General features: G+C 52.5%; 1 protein-coding gene across 1 annotated transcript in view; it reads left to right on the forward strand.

Moving 5' to 3' along the window:
- PTK7 (protein tyrosine kinase 7 (inactive)) overlaps positions 1-15,223 on the forward strand; it is a 60,812-nt gene extending 45,589 nt beyond the window's left edge. The window contains exons 11-20 of the mRNA XM_036024109.1: positions 482-631; positions 750-900; positions 998-1,125; positions 2,241-2,444; positions 3,446-3,601; positions 4,696-4,928; positions 5,907-5,987; positions 12,622-12,773; positions 13,587-13,765; positions 14,252-15,223. Of these exons, the coding sequence (XP_035880002.1) occupies positions 482-631; positions 750-900; positions 998-1,125; positions 2,241-2,444; positions 3,446-3,601; positions 4,696-4,928; positions 5,907-5,987; positions 12,622-12,773; positions 13,587-13,765; positions 14,252-14,412 (1,595 nt within the window). The 3' untranslated portion in view covers positions 14,413-15,223. The remainder of the gene's footprint in view (positions 1-481; positions 632-749; positions 901-997; positions 1,126-2,240; positions 2,445-3,445; positions 3,602-4,695; positions 4,929-5,906; positions 5,988-12,621; positions 12,774-13,586; positions 13,766-14,251) is intronic.
- Positions 15,224-16,940: the final 1,717 nt, after the last annotated feature.

A 16,940-nucleotide genomic window follows, 5' to 3' on the forward strand; every position in this document is an offset into this window, starting at 1 on the left:
TTTTTTAAAGGGCTGGGCCATTTTTACATTCTTCTGAACGGGGGTCAGAGAGGAGGGTGTAGGCTTTGAGGAGGAAGAGGGCTCTCTGCTCAGCCCTCCGACAGGGGGGGAGGGGGGGCTCTCTGTGGGGCGTGGTTCAGGGTGGACCCGGAGCCGGGAATGTGGGAGAGAGCAGGAGTGGATTCTAGGAGTGCGGAGTGACAGGCAGTGAGGTGAGAACAGGGCAAATTCGATTGCCGATCAGAGGTGCAGTTTGGCAGAAGTGGGATGTCATACAGGGTGGTAAGGTGAGCCTAAAAAATTAGTAAAGGAGTAAGTAATGGGGGATTCCCATTTCCTGGCTGAGGAGTTTGGATTTTGTCTGTGGGTGGTCAGGAGTTGAGACATGTTTCTGAGGAGACATGAGTGACTGAGGGCATTGCCAGCCAGCTGCCCATGTAAATCTGGTCAGTCCCATAATTTCCCTTTGTTGCACCCGCAGACGGGAGCAGCCTCCCAGAGTGGGTGACAGACAACGCTGGGACCTTGCACTTCTCCAGGGTGACCCGCGATGATGCTGGCAACTACACCTGCATCGCCTCCAACGGGCTGCAGGGCCAGATCCGTGCCCACGTCCAGCTCACCGTGGCAGGTGCGGATGGGGCAGGGTCCTGGGGCCGGGGCTGGCAGGGCTCGTGCGGCGGCAGCCTACCGCCCGCCAGCCCCGCGGCTCACTCCTCCCTGCCCCTCGCTGGGCTCTTCCCATCCAGTTTTCATCACCTTCAAGGTAGAGCCAGAGCGCACGACCGTGTACCAGGGCCACACAGCTCTGCTGCGCTGCGAGGCCCACGGGGACCCCAAGCCACTCATCCAGTGGAAGGGCAAAGACCGCATCCTGGACCCCACCAAGCTGGGGCCTAGGTAGGGCCGTCTTCCTCCCACACCAGCCCCACCTCTTCTGCACCCTGGCCTCCCGGGCGCTGGCGAGGTGGGCATGCTGTGACTTCTCTCCCGGCAGGATGCACATCTTCCAGAATGGCTCCCTGGTGATCCACGATGTGGCCCCTGAGGACTCGGGGCGCTACACCTGCATTGCGGGCAACAGCTGCAACATCAAGCACACGGAGGCCCCGCTCTACGTCGTGGGTATGGGCTGGGGGTAGGAAGCAGTGGGGCCGGACTTTTTTCTCACCTCTATTCATCGGCCCCTTGTACACGGATGGCACTTAAACCATTTTTGTGGTGGGGGTGGGAGTCAGCTGTGTCCCCTCCGCAGTGCCACGGCACAGCTTCAGCTCCCTTGCTTAGAGCTGGGTGTCTTCTACTTAACATCCTGCAGCTGGGGCGTGTGTGCGTGTGTGTGTGTGTGTATGTGTGTGTTGTGGACAGCACGGTTGTACTGTAACACTTTTTCTCTGGTCTCCTGCAGCAGCCCCATGTCCCCCTGGGTGGGTGGGGAGAGGGTCAGGTCAGGGGGGTCCGCAGAGGACAAGGCGTCAGCCGAACAGCCCGACTAGGCTCAGGGACTTGGGGTTTGGGCCCGGCTGCTCCTGCTGCTGACCAGCTGTGTGCCCTTAGAGGCAGGTGCTATTTCCTCCCCAGGGCTGGTTTCTGCATCTGTAAAGTGGGAATGGTTTAAATGAGAAGTTCTCAAATTTTTTTGGTTAGCAGCGAAATTGTTTTTCTAGAGAAAGTGCGCTTAACTAGATAACACTGAAATGACAGGCCCCTTGGCTGGGCCATAGGGTGTATGTGGGCGCTGAGGGATCCTGCACTGTGTCCCCTTCAGTCCCGTCCCCCCACCCAGCTCCCCTACCTTTCCCTGAGGCCCCAGGCCGTTGGAAGCCCCTAGACCAGAAGAGCCCTCCTGCACACGTGTGTTGAAGAACCTGCACAGAGCAGAGCCTGACTCACATTATTGAGTCACTTGAGATACTTGATAGCAAAATTGAGGGGTTTTGTGGTGTGCCCCGACAATAAGGTCTTTACACGGGTCCCAGGCCTAGTGTTTGGGTGCACAGTCAGCCAGGGAATCACTGACCTTGATTCCTTCAGCGCTCCCTGTGACCTCGGTGGGGCCCGAGGGCCTGGCGCTTGTTAAAGCCAGTGACGGTGGTGACCCTACTCAGGTCTCTCTGGCTTGACCAGGCCCTCAAGTATCTGGGAGGTGCCATATGTGTAGGGTGTGGAGGGGCTGGTGGAGAAACAGGGCTGGGTTCGCTGCAGCATCCCCTACTCAGACCTCTGCGTGTGTCTCTCAGACAAGCCCGTGCTGGAGGAGTCAGAAGGCCCAGGCAGCCCTCCCCCGTACAAGATGATCCAGACCATTGGACTGTCGGTGGGCGCCGCCGTGGCCTACATCATTGCCGTCCTGGGTCTCATGTTCTACTGCAAGAAGCGCTGCAAGGCCAAGCGGCTTCAGAAGCAGCCAGAGGGCGAGGAGCCAGAGATGGAGTGCCTCAACGGTGAGGGGCCCCTTGGAGGGCGGTGCTGCCATATGCAGGTGCCGAGCGCCCTCTTGCGGCCAAGTGGGCAGAGCTGCAGCACTGGAGGGAGCCGGTGGCTGCGGGCCTGAGGCTTGCCGCTGTGGCCAAGAGCAGAGCTTCCCCACCTCCACTGGAAGCTGGAAGTTGGCCAGTTTCTTTGGCTTCTGAGTAACCTGACTTAAGACTTCCTCATTGGAGCCTTTTGTGCCAGCTTCCCAGGCTTCCCTGCCTTCCGCCTGTGGCACTAAGCCACCATATTGGGTGGGTAATCACAATATATAAGCCGTGATATATATAATCAAGTTTCTGGTACACACTTTGTCCCTTGTTAGTCTTTTTTTTTTTTTTAAGATTTCATTTATTATTTTTTTAGAGAGGAAGGGAGGGAGAGAGAGAGAAACATCAATGTGCGGTTGCTGGGGGCTGTGGCCTGCAACCCAGGCATGTGCCCTGACTGGGAGTCGAACCTGTGATGCTTTGGTTTGCAGCCCACGCTCAATCCACTGAGCTATGCCAGCCAGGGCCCCTGTTAGTCTTTGAGTTCCCCCAAGGACAATCTGGGAGCTCCCTAGGAGCTCCCTCCTCCCACCCTCCTTCTCCAACTGGGAGCTCCCTGGAGTCATATCTGGGTCTCTCCTATAAGCTGAGGTGTTAAGGGCAGGGCCTGAGTTCTTGCTGTGACTTCCCCTTTGTGCCTGCCTAGGGCTTTGCATATAGAAGGCCCTATGGAAGGAAAAAACCCTTATGTGTATCTGGGGCCCAGGAACCTGTGATTCAAATGAGACTTGCAGTTTGTTTCATTTCAGAGGTTATAATCAGCTACCTCAGTAAGTTCAGCAGTTGGGTTGGCCCTATTGTGTGGAACACTGGGATTGGACCCATTTGGTAGAAGTGGGAGATTGGGGGAGAAAACTGAGATCTCCATGGTAACCCGAGTGACAGGTCTCATCTTGATGTTCCCCTGTACCTCTGCTTCCTAGGTGGGCCTTTGCAGAATGGGCAGCCCTCAGCGGAAATCCAAGAGGAAGTGGCCTTGACCAGCCTGGGCTCTGGCCCTGCAGCCACTAACAAACGCCACAGCACGAGTGATAAGATGCACTTCCCGAGGGCCAACCTGCAGCCCATCACCACCCTGGGTATGCTGCCTCAGCCGCGACTCCTCTGCTTAACTGGAGGTCATCAATTCTGGCTTGAGGCTAGGTCATGGCCGGTGGCTCTGAAGTCCCTGAAACCTAGAACCTTAGAGATGGGGGGAGCACAGGGGAGACCTAGTCCTGTGTGTCCCCGTTGCCTGTCATTCATATTCCACCTTCACAACTTTTGTTACTCCTGTGTGTGTGTTTCTAAAAGGTTTTACTTATTTATTTATTTTTAGACAGGGGAAGGGAGGGAGAAAGACAGGGAGCGAAACATGAATGTGAGAGAGAAACATCAGTAAATTGCTTCTTGTATGCTCTCCAACTGGGGACCAAACCCACAGCCCAGGCATGTACCCTGACTAGGAATTGAACTGGTGACCTTTTGCTTTGTGGAATGATACCCAACCAACTGAGTCACAATGGTCAGGGGTCCTGTGTGTTATTGACTTGATTTTTTTCTTTAGCTCGATTCCTTGTTGTTGTTTTTTTTTTAAAGATTTTATTTATTTATTTTTAGAGAGGGAAGGGAGGGAGACAGAGAGAGAGAGAGAGAAACATCAATGTGCGGTTGCTGGGGGTCATGGCCTGCAACCCAGGCATGTACCCTGGCTGGAAATCGAACCTGTGACAGTTTGGTTCGCAGCCCGTGCTCAATCCACTGAGCTATGCCAGCCAGGGCCTGATTCCTTGTTTTTTAAAACTTAACTAAACTTAGCTTTGTCCTAGGGAAAAAATGTGAGAAATTAGGGATTTGTGCCAGTTAAATTTTTTCCAAGCATTCATTAAACATATAACTATTAAGGCACATTTATTATGAGCCTCCTAAAATTTTCATACAAACCATCCTTTGGAAAACCCTGAATATTAATCCCACCTTTTTATTTTACTGGTGGGGACTTGAAGTCCAGAATGGGAAGGTGAGGGGTTTGCCCAGGGTCTCACAGCTGAACTAGACCACTGCCCAGTCCAGGTGGGTGGGGAGTAGCGAAGACCCCCCACTGTGTGACAGAGAAGGGCGAGGCAGCTTCCCTAGTCAGGGGCTTCCTCTGCTTGGGTGCAGGCAGCCGGCTGACTCAGATGTGTGCCCACAGGAAAAAGTGAGTTCGGAGAGGTGTTCTTGGCCAAGGCACAGGGCTTGGAGGAGGGAGTGGCAGAGACCCTGGTGCTTGTGAAGAGCCTGCAGAGTCGGGATGAGCAGCAGCAGCTGGACTTCCGGAGAGAGTTTGAGATGTTCGGGAAGCTGAACCATGCCAATGTGGTGCGGCTCCTGGGGCTGTGTCGGGAGGCCGAGCCCCACTACATGGTGCTGGAATATGTAGACCTGGTATGCTGCTAGCCGGGGACCTGGGTGTCTCAGGAGGGCAGCGTCCTGTCCGGGGTTGTGGGGGACCATCATGGGAACCTCATCTCATGTGGTCTCAGCCAGAGCCTGCTGTTGCCACTTTGAGATGCTCAGCCTCTTGCCCCCCGCACCCCCACCCCCCGCGTCCTCCCCCCTCCAGCCCTGCTCTCTGACACCTGCCTTCCCTTGAGCAGCGCTTCCTCCGCCATCCCTGTGTCTGGGGGTTGGTCCCACGTTCTTCCTGCCTTCCCACTCTGCACACAGCAGGGATACCTTCCAGATCTTCCTCCCTGACTCTGGTTTTCTGTGGTTTGTCACTTTTCTTTTTCCCTAGGGCTTGTTACCCCTTGAGAATAAGCTTATCAGAACTTGCTTTCCTTCCTTTCCGACGTCCCCGTGTGAGGCACCAGTGTTAGCCCATGCCCAGACCTGCCCCTTGCTCTTCATCCCCCGACTCACCCAGGCCTAATTACCCCTGGTCCTCAAGAGGCTGCTTACCCAGCCCTCCAGCTCCGGGGCAGGAAGGGGAGGAGTGATCCTTAATCTTCCCATCAGAAGTGTTTATGAGCACTTTACGCACGTTTCTGCTGCTGGTGCTCCCCCTGTTTGCTTCCCTATTAGATAATGAGCCCCTGGGGAACAGGAGTCAGTAGGGGGTGCTGTGTTTTTTTCTGGCGGGCAGGGGCTTTGACAGCCACCTGCCTGGGGGATCCTCTGAGGGTAGGTATGACTGACCGTCCTCTCTTTCTGACTGAGAGCTTCTGGGAGGTACCTCCTGTGTATTTTTTTAATTCCCCCTGGACTCCCCCCAGGGGAGGGTGGGTCCAGGCTCGGGTGGGCATTTAGGTTCAGGCTTGTCTCCATCTGCCAGGCAGGAACCCTGTGAGCACCTGCTTGGTTTAAGGCTTTGGATACAATGGCTGGGTTCTGATATGATGGAGACTTTTGCTTTTTCCTCAGGGAGACCTCAAACAGTTTCTGAGAATTTCTAAGAGCAAGGATGAAAAATTGAAGGCACAGCCCCTCAACACTAAGCAGAAGGTGAGGACCTGGAGGGAATAGAGGGCAGTCCCCCAGGGTGGGCCAGGAGCAAGGGCAGGCGTGGCAGCAGGTGCTGCCAACCGAGTGCTCCTGGTGGGCCAGGCCCTGTGGTAAGCACTTCACATGTGTTTCCTCAGTAATTACAGTGATCGTCTTGGTGTGTCACTGTCTGCATTTTGTGGATGAAGAAATTGAAATTACATAGCTTTGTATTGCTATGTTGCTTTCATATAGAAGAGCTGCTCTTTACTTTTGCCAGAGTAGAACATGAGCTCCCTGCATGGAATGCTGAGCTGGAGGGGCAGGGAGCCCTGAGCTGCTGGAGGGACAAGGAGCCCTGAGCTGGAGGAATAGGAAGCAGCTGAGTTTTGGGGGCCTGCTGGGCTGGGTGTGTCCCTAAGTATGTTTTTTCAGGCTCTGAGTGTGGAAACTTGTGAGTGGACTGCCGATGTTTCACCCACTGTGGTTTTCACCTTTTCACTCTCACTTTGGCTGCAACTGTGCAGTCTTTCCTTCCTGTTCTCCTGCCTTCTGGGCACAGAGCCCTGCCTGGAGCCCCATGGTGGACTGGACCTGGGTTGGAACAGTGAAGAAGGGAAAACTTGCCTACCCCCTGCCCACATCAGATGAGACCTTCGACAGCCCAGCTCTTCCTGTCCACAGCCTTCTCCCTTTCCTCTGAAATGGGTCCACCTCCTTCCATGTGACTCCGTGCTTTGCTTCCAAGCTGACAGCAAAGTCACCTCATAACCCAGTCAAAGCCCAGGGCAGGTAGACAGACTGACTGCTAGGGCCCTTCCAGGTGACCGTTCCCTGCCTTGTAAGCTGACTCAGGTCATAGACTCTGGCGTCAGGGCAGAAAGGTATGGCTGGTTGATTAGTCAGGTGAGTGGGAGCCTGGTGGCCCCTGATCTTGCTGGGGAAGTGGCTCTGGGCCCTTTAGGCTGGCGTCTTCCCATTACAGGTGAATTTACTAAGGACAAGTAACCTGGCCCCAGGTCCGCCGAGCTGGCCTCTTGATAAACCACACGCCTTTCTCCGTCTCTGAGAAGCCATAGGGTAGGACGTGCAGCTTCAGGTTGGTGGGATGTCAGGACCCCAGAGCTCACAAATCAGGACATGCACGGAGCCACCAAGTCTTCACTGAGCGAGCTGTGGCGCTAAGGGGCCGTGGGGTTGTAACGGTGAAACTGCCAGGCACCGTTGGGGCACTCAGGATCTCGTGGGGGGTGCTTAGGGAAATGAGGGTGCATGTGCCATACAGACTTCAGGTGGGACACAGAAAGCCAGGGAGAGGCGTGCTTTACGAGATGTTGAGGACATCCGCGTCCTTCAGGCGGACAGACCGATGTGGCTGATAAAGAAGCATTCCTGGTAGAGAAAGCTATTTGAGTTCAGTTCTCAAGGACAGGAAGTCACTGAATGGCAGGAAGGGGTTGGATTCAGGAGAGAGGGGGGTCAAGGTAGGTTTTCTGGGGCTGGCGTAGGGACGCGGGCTGCAGGAAGTCTGTTACCCCTGTCACGTGACCCGAGGCTGTATGTGGCCCAGAGCCATCACCACCTTTGCTAAAGATCTCTCCCACACTTTTCGAAAAAACACCTGGAATTTGTTGGGGGTGCTTCAGTCAGGTGGGTTCCACTCTCTAAGGGCAATATTCTGCATCTGGTGGGGGTGGGATTGTTTTTAAAAGAAGTCTATTTCTGGACCACACTTCACTCAGACTGAGGGAGCCAGAAAATCTGAAGGCAGGGTCTGAGGACTCACGTTTTTCAAACAACCTTTTTGGCTGATTTGTGAGCTCATTAAAGTTCGAGGAGTCCTCACGCAGGACAGTGATTCTTGAAATGTGTTTTGATTAGGATCTCCTGTAAGAAGTGCATTTTAATCATGACCCGTGCACACACACAAACTAAAGTTAAACTTTCACAACTGTACTTGATACATCAAGTACATGCCCCCGCTGACGGTCAGCACACCGTTGTCCACGTCCGCGGGTCCTGTTGCTTTTTCGTTCAGTCCTCCCACTCCCTCACCCCAGCCCAGCCTATTTCTCTTAACCCACAGAATTGGTTTTGAGACCTGTGTGGGTCTTAATCAGTAGTTTAAAAAATACTACTCTTTGGTGATTCCATGAAAATGACAAATTCTTAGGAAATGTGTACTAAAACTTGTAGATACTTGCACTTTCTTGTGCTGGTAATTGAGTGAGCTGGTGCGTTGATGTGCCCGAGGGTCTGGGGGAATGGAAGGAGGAAGAGTTAAGTTTTAAAGGGAGGTGGGAGGGTGGGCGGGGTGCTCCCTGGCCAGCTAGAGCTGGAACCAGGGTGCTGTACGTGGTGTGGGTGGGTTGGGGGCGCCCCAGGAGGATTTCAGGATAGCAGTGGGGTAGTGATAGAAGTCAGACACTAGCCCTGGGCAGAGGCATAATTGTAGGTAGTGCTTGTTAGAGTAGATGCTGAGATGATGAAGATTTTAAAGTCAGAGAGCTATAATCTCTAATTTCTCCCTGGATCACCTGTAAGCTGATGGCAAGACGAGGAGCAAGGTCAACCCAGCACGCCTGGTGGATAGTGCTTTATGCAGTCAGGTGCTGGGACCTGTGGGGCGACACGGACAGCCTGTTGTGAGAGGAGCTCAGTAGTTTCACAGTGGATTCGCTGGGGCCTGGGCAAGCCCTCAGAGTATTAAAGTTGGAAAGGAAGGGATGAGTCTGGTCTTTATATAACAGTATCTGAAACAACCCTGTGGCCCTCTGATGGTGGCTTGCGCAGCAGTAGGGGAACGCTTGATTGGCCTGGGTCTGACAGGATTCCCTCCTGCTGTCCTCACGTAGGCAGCATTTCCAGAAGCTCTGCCTCTCTGGAAAGACAGTGAGTTAGTCACCGTGCCAGACCCACTCTCTTCTGTCTGCCTTCCTGGCAGCAGAGGGAGAGCAGACTGGGGGACTGCACATGGGATGAGGGCCGAGCAGTGCCCTGGGGTTCTGAAGCCTGAAGTAGAGGCTGTCCACTACAGTGCCCACTTCAGTGGTCACCTGGCCCTTGGGGCGTTCTGAGGATGGTGGTCAGGGGGCTGTTCTGGGAGTGTGGCCTCCATTTTGCCCTGGAGATGCAGTGCAGCACTCTGCACCTGGGGGGGGGGGGGGGGCCTCGGGAACCCTGGTTGATCTGTTCACCCGACCTCTTTCACCTCCTCACTGATGACACACGTTTGGTTGGAAGCTACCTGGAGATTTTGTGTCTTCTCTTTTGATAAAGAAAATGCACCGAGGAGGTGAGATTTCCCCCAACTCCTGGTGGTGTCCTTTGTTCAGCAAGCACCTCTGTGTGTGCCGCGTCCCGTCTGTCAGTGCGCTTTGTGGATGGGCCGGGTTGGCGGTGGTCGGGGTCAGCGCTGGCTAGTAGCACTTCCCGCAGGGAGGGGGTGTTTGCAGCTCCTGCCATAGGGGCAGCAGTCGTTAGCCCCGGGTGGCTGCTGAGCACTCAGAATGTGGCCAGAGCCACTGAGAAACGGGAGTTTTAATTTTATTAACTTTTAGTTAACTGAAATAGCCACATGGGGCTAGGGGCCACTGTTTTGGACAGCACAGGTTCAGACCATTGGGTTTCAGACTTTTTTTGACTGACACACACTGTAGCAAAACGCACATTTTACGTCGCAACCCAGCATTTGGCGTAGTTACATATTTTAAAAATGAAAAGTGCTGTAAATGATATCCTTATTAAGTAGTAGACCCTGATATTTCCCATTCTATTTTTTAATGCGGGTGAGGATTCACTGAATTGGTTTCAAGTCTTTGGGGGTGAGCCTTCTCGGCTCAGCTCCTCTGCCAGCCTTCCTGGGACCCTGGGGGCCGGGCCGGTGGGGCCGCTCAGAGCCACCGGCGATGCCGGAGGGCCGGACTGAAGCCAGCACCGTGCCGCTGGGCTCCCTGAGGGGCCGACAGCCCTCCCCGCCTTGTGCCCCCAGCACCAGTGACGGGACCGGGAAGGCAGCTGTGGTACTGAGGGAAGAGGCAGGCTTTGGTGTCAGGCCGGGTGTAAAGTCCAGGACAGGACCGTGGGCTGAGGGTGAGCCCCGCCACACAGGGTGAGAGTAAGAGGCGGCCGGCCTCCCTCAGGGGTCCGCACACGACACGTGTTCCTGTCCCCTCCTCTTAGGTAGGGTGGTCTCTCCTTGCACTAGGTAACATGATAACAGCTCCTCTACCACTGCCATTTACTTTCACTCCTCTTTGAACTTCAGAAACGGAATCACATTAACCATAATCTTTGGATAATCTATAACATACTCATTATTGGTCCACACACAGGCTGCCTTTACTTATGTAGTTACTGTTTTATGTTTACTTTTTTTAAATTTTTAAAAAAGATTTTATTTATTTTTAGAGAGGGAAGGGAGGGAGAAAGAGAGAGAGAAACATCAATGTGCGATTGCTGGGGGTCATAGCCTGCAAAAATAAGCCCCAGGCATGTACCCTGACTGGGAATCAAACCTGCGAGACTTTTGTTCACAGCCCGTGCTCTATCCACAGAGCTACACCAGCTAGGGCTTTTTAACTTTTAGAGAGAGGGAAAGGGAGGGAGAAGGGGAGGGAGAGAGACATCAATGAGTGAGAGACAGGACCAGTTGCCTCTGGAGCAACCCCCGCTGGGGACCTGGCCCACACTGGAACGCCCTGACTACAGTCTGAACTGGCAACTTTTCAGTTCACAGGCCGGTGCTCAATCCACTTAGCAACACCAGCCAGTGCTTATTTTTCATGTATTTTTTTTGACCATTAGAGATAAGTTGTGGGCAGCAGACTTTTGACCTTTTGCCAGCAGATACAGGTTAAATGATATCTTATTGGGTCTGGGCATATATTTCCTTGATAACCGATGATTGGTTTTTGGCCCCATTCGTATTGTCATCCCTCCACGACTGCGTTTCTGTGGAGAGTGACTTCTCCCTTTCGGACCCGGGGGACGAGTCTGTACGGCAGAGGCAGCACACAGCTGGTCTGTAACGTGTTAAATGATCTTCCACAGGCCCAGGGGATCTCTTTGCATTTCCATTGCCTTGTTTTTTATCAACAGATGCTACAGGTCCTATGTGTCCCTCAGTGGTTACTCCAAGGTTTGGAGCAGATGACAGAGGCGTAGAGGCTGTAGGTCTTTACAGGTGCTCTCCTGGTGCTCCAGCTCCACCTCTGTTTAACGTGGAGCCCCTCCTTTCAGGGGGTGGCGGCGTCTTGCGGGTATAAGTCTTGTCTCTTGTCTAGACAGTCCTCTCTCACTAGGAACCCTACTGTGCCACATCCTGTCACATTTTACCAGCACTCAGCTGTGTGTGGGTATAGTGGATGCTCAATTAAGCATGTTTGTTTAGTGCATTGATACGTACTTTAAAAATCTTTGTATAACTTAATCATAATTATGTTCAATATGTTCTATAAGGTATTCTATATAATATATTCACATGGCTCAAAATTTTAAAAGGATATCAGTGAACTATATTTTTAACTCTCTTACACTTTGGAAAATAGCTTGTCATTGTTTTGTAGAGCTACAGATACTCACAGTCCATGACCCGCACCTAGGTGTCGTAAAGAAATTCATGCACGTGCACACCCATGAGAGCGGTCAGAGCTGCACTGTTCTCAATAGCCCAAAGCTGGGCGTGGGGGGGACTCCAAATATCTTTTGGCATTACAGTGAATGAATTGTGTATTTAGGATGAAAACTCAGTACAGTGGTACCCTCCCTCCTCCCACCCCCCCAAAAAAGGATGGCTCTCACAGTGCTGAGGGAACGCATCAGGCACAGAAAGAGAACACATTTTGTGTGCTTCCAGCCTTACCTGGTTCCAAAACGGGCAAAACCAAATTGTATTGTTTAGCAGTGTGTGTGTAACGGTAACACCAGAAAGACTAGCCAAGAAATTATTATCATGAAGTCAGGATAGTGCTTCCTTCTGGTGGGGAGGGAGCACATGTGATAAGGAGGGAGCCCTTAGGGGTTTTCTGGGGTGCTAGCATTCTCGGTTTTGTTTTTTTAAGTTAGTGACTGTTACCTGGGTGTGAGCTTTATAATTGTTTGTCAAAGTGTACATACATTTGATGAGCTTTTTTCTGTGTAGTTTTACCATTTAAACAGTATAAACCATAAGTTTTTCTTCCTTCTCTCTAGCTTCCAGCTCCCCTCCTCGGAGGCAACCAGTTGTGTGTATGTGTGTGTATGTGTGTTCACACACGCAGAAATTTTATATATTTTTTTATATATCTACAACTAGCAGGAAATAAGTAAGTTGGAAGTGAAAAGGAAAAGGAACAACCCATAGACGTAAGCCACGATTCATGCCATTGTTTTCCACAAGTAGTTGCCATGTGCCACTCCCTGGTCTTGCACCTGCCATGTGTCCCTGTGGTTCCAGGAGCTTGATTTCATTTGGTTCCCTTCTTCTGACAGTCCACTGAGGCAGGCACTGCTGTCATCCCCGTTTTACAGAGAAGGAAACTGAAGCTGTTGTGCCTTTGCTTCTGGGCTTTCCAAGCACCACACTGATGACATTGAGACCCCACCAAGGGTTTTGTCTGGGGTGGTCACCTTGATCCTAGACCCGGCTGCTCTGACAAGCCCCCTCTTGCTCCAGGTGGCCCTGTGCACCCAGGTGGCCCTGGGCATGGAGCACCTGTCCAACAACCGCTTCGTGCACAAGGACCTGGCTGCTCGCAACTGCCTGGTCAGCGCCCAGAGACAGGTGAAGGTGTCAGCCCTGGGGCTCAGCAAGGACGTGTACAATAGGTAGGACACAAGACGGGAGGGGAGGGGCAGGGTGGGGCCAGGGGCAGAGGGCAGATGTGGGAGGTGTGAGGAGGGGTTAGCATCTGCTTAGTCTAAAGTCTGGGGGCCCGGGAAAGGGGCAGCGACTTCCTCTCTCCTCGCCAAGGTGCAGCAGGCGTCCCGGCAGGGGGCCACAGGTCTCTGCCGCTCATACATTTCCTCTGGTGATGAAAAATTATAAACCTTTTTAAAATAACTAGTCACGTTTTATAACAGTTTATATAATTTAACTATTCATATGGTTCCCTCTGTAATTTCCTGAATTCAGCAATTACTATTTTGAAGCCTAAAACTTAAAGCTCAGCACCCACGGCCAGAGATTGCTCTGGAATGCCCACACGCACTACATAGCGCCTCTGGGAACTTCCCCTCAAGTCACCCCAGTTCTGAGTCACCCCAATTGGTCTGATTATTGCTTTAGTCATGATTTATCACTAGTAAAGCTTTTTAAATTTGCTTTCCATTTAACTTGTTCTTTTTCACATTTTTAAAAGTAATAATGAAAGTATGCACGATTATTAGTTTTTTGGTTTTTTACTGAAATATAGGCAAAGTTTGATTCTTAATGGAGTTTTAGCTGTCAGACCCCTGTGGATACCTCCAGATTTCACGCAGCACACTTCCTGTGCTCAGCATGAGTGTCACCAATTTCTCTGAGTGCCCTGATGTGGGAAAGTTGGGTTCTAGCTGGGATGTGAGACCTGGGAGCAATGATCTGTGTTCACCCCACCCCACCCCCTGAGCCCCAACCCCTCACATGGTTTTCTTCTGCAGTGAGTACTACCACTTCCGCCAGGCTTGGGTGCCTCTGCGCTGGATGTCCCCTGAGGCCATCCTGGAGGGCGACTTCTCCACCAAGTCTGACGTCTGGGCCTACGGCGTGCTGATGTGGGAGGTGTTCACCCATGGAGAGATGCCCCATGGTGGGCAGGCCGACGACGAAGTGCTGGCAGGTAGGCAGGCGAGTTCCCAAGGGATCATTCCAAATGTTCTCTGGGTGGAGAGTTTGCTCAAAGTCCTGGGGCCAGCTCAGCCTGCCTCCCCTCAGGGCTGGTTTTAGCGGGAACACTAATACGGCACTGCTGGTGAAATCCTGAAATACTGGTTGGTAAACAGCCGTTGCCCCTGGTGCCCGCTGTGGCCACTGACACCCGAGCACTGACCCCACTGCAGCCCCCATGCACTGGTTGCCTCCTGTGCTGTGTGGACCCTGCTGGGACCGGCCCCACAGAGCTGGTGCTAGGGGAGTTATCTCTCCCCTTTGGTTGCAGGATTCTTGCAGCGTACTCCTCAAGTCAGAGCCCAGCCAACCCTGGCCAGCAACCCCTGACCCCAAGTCGCCCTCCAGTGGCTGCCTGGGGAACTGCAGGCTCCAAAGAGTATTGGCCAGGGGGTTGGTTAAAAGTTTGACTAACACTCCTCCCACCGTTTTCCTGCAGACTTACAGGCTGGGAAGGCCAAACTCCCACAACCGGAGGGCTGCCCTTCCAAGCTCTACCGGCTGATGCAGCGCTGCTGGGCCCACAGCCCCAAGGACAGGCCCTCCTTCAGTGAGATCGCCAACACCCTGGGAGACAGCCCCGCAGAGAGCAAGCCGTGAGGAGGGAGCCCGGGCAGGCTGTGCCTCAGGATCCATGGGCAGGGGAGGACCTCTCGAAGGGTGCCTGCAGCATGATGGGCAAGATCCCTGTCCTCCTTGGCCCCAGGGGCCCTGGCACCATAGGCATTGCTTAGGTCTGGGCAGAGCCTGGGATTTCCTCCTCTTTCTTACCCTCGGCCTTTGGGGAAGCTGATTGGGACCCAGACTGGGTGACTAGGGCCTTGGGCCGGGCAGCTTTCTGTGCCACCCTTTTCCCCTTCAGGGACAGTGTGGGTGCCTCAGGTAACCCTAGTTTCTGGCCTGGGTCTCCTCCCTTTGACCAGGTCCAGTTCTGTCACTCACCTGCCAACTTTGCCCAGGGAGGGCTAGGCTGGAGATGAGTTGGGTTTGAGGGGTGTTCCTTAATATACTCAAATTCCTGAGTAGTTCTGGCCCACGAGGCCCACCTCGGGGTCTGCGCCAGGACTGGGAGGACACGCCAGTGTGTCGTCCCCTCAGGGACTTGTGCACGCTGACCATACCCGTGCCTCCTCCCCACCCTTCTCTCCTTTCCTCATCCTAAGTGCCTGGCAGATGAAGGAGTTTTCAGGAGCTTTTGACATTATAGAACCCGCCCTTTTTGTATGCACCGTGGGCGGCTTTTGTATGTACTTGCAGCGTAGGGTGGGTGGGTTTGGGAGGGAGGGTGCGCCCTGGAGGAGATGGGGGCAGGGGGCCACCCCTGCCCCACACCTTTATTGTTGTTGTTGTTTGTGTTTGTTTGTTTTTTTTACACTCGCTGCTCTCAATAAAAAAGCCTTTTTTACAACCTCTGCTCATTCTCTGCTGTTGCCCATGAATCATGTCCCATCTCCCCTTGCTTATTAGAAGGGGCCATGTGCCTTCATGGAACCTGCTGAGGCTTGGACCAGAATAAATGGTAGGCAGTGATCCTTCTCTCTGGTTTGTGGAGCAGTCGAGAATGTGGACTCCAGAGGCAAGGCCACCTCTTGTCCATGGGGCCGTGTGTTGCTCTCTGCCAACTGCTCACTCCGTGTTGGCTGGCCTCATCCTCGTGATCAGGTGGGGAGGGAGGAAGTGCGAAGGAGGACAAGTTAGAGTAGGACTGGAGGAGTCATTAGTGACAGATTCAGGTCTCAGAATCCCTTTAAGTCTCTAGAAGTATTTTATAATATTGGATCCCTAAAAATTGAATACATTTCCAGATGTTACTCATTTTATTAAAAACAACAACTCTAGGAGGGAGATGGAGTGGATAGTAGTGAGCAAAGAGATGATGCTTAGTGCCTTATTGCTCCAGGCCCCTCAGCGGATTGGATTCTGCCTCTCCTTTACTTAGCCCTGTGTGGTCAGTTACATTCTCCCTTATTCCAGCAGTGCTGGCCTGGCCCCCCATCCTAGAGCCCTAACTCGGAAATTGCTCTAGTCGGTTGATTGTCACCACACTTCTCAGTGATGAAGGTAACAGCCAATATTTACCGAATACTTGCTTTGTACCAGTCACTTTGCTAAGCATTTAACATGCATTATTTCATTTAATCTCTGCAACTGCTCCGTCAGCTGGATGTTATTGTTCCCATTTTACAGATTAGAAAACAGCCTCAAGGAGGCCCGGTAGTTTCCCCAAGGTCACACAGCTAATAACTGAGCCACCTACTTGTTGATGTACAATGTGCTACATCCTACAGATAAGTTGGAATGAAAAAAAGCCCCAAGAACAATGTCTCCACAGCAATGTTTTTCAAACTGCGGATTGCAACCAGCATTTTAAAAGTATGAAATATAGAAGCGATCTTTTACAAAATTTTGTAATAATTGATATTTGTGTATACTGGGTTATGTTAGTCAGCTTTTGGGTTGGCGATCCTGCTTAGCTCCCAGATCTCAGTCACTTACAGCAACAATTTACACATTTTTCTCCCTCCTGGATCTGGAGGTTCAGCTGATCTGGAACCTAGCTAAGTTCAGCTGGGCTCGGCTCTAGGCTGTAGGACTGATTTCGGTCTACCCTGCTGGTCCCAGACCACGCTCTCGCAGAGTAGCAGGAGCACAGAAATCAAGCTACATCATGCACACACGTTTAAAACCATAAGTCTGTTAACATTTTATTGGCCAAGGCATGTGACATGTCGAAACCAAACAGCAGTGGTAGGTTCTGCAAAGTAATATGGCAAAGGATGTGGATGTCTAATTCCAACACAGGGTTTAAAGAATTGCGAGCAAAAATCTAATTCACTACTGATTGCAACATGATTTCTCAACATGGGTTGCTCTCGGAAGCACTGGGAAGGCACTACTCTTGAAGGTCAAATGAATCACTAATCCTTTTCTCACTCCTGGTCTTCCTTGACCATTCTGCAGTAGCTAACACTGCCGGCCACATCTGTCTTCACCTTCCGTCTCTTGACTTTGCTGTTGGTGTGCCATGTCTGCCTTCTCTGACCAGGCCTTCTCCAGCCCGGCTGAGGCTGCCTTCTTCTGCTGGCCCCAGAGATGGCTGTTCTGAATTCTGTCCCTGGCCTTCCTCT

This window comes from Phyllostomus discolor, chromosome 4 (assembly GCF_004126475.2).
Source record: "Phyllostomus discolor isolate MPI-MPIP mPhyDis1 chromosome 4, mPhyDis1.pri.v3, whole genome shotgun sequence".
In the NCBI taxonomy this organism is placed as follows: domain Eukaryota; kingdom Metazoa; phylum Chordata; class Mammalia; order Chiroptera; family Phyllostomidae; genus Phyllostomus; species Phyllostomus discolor.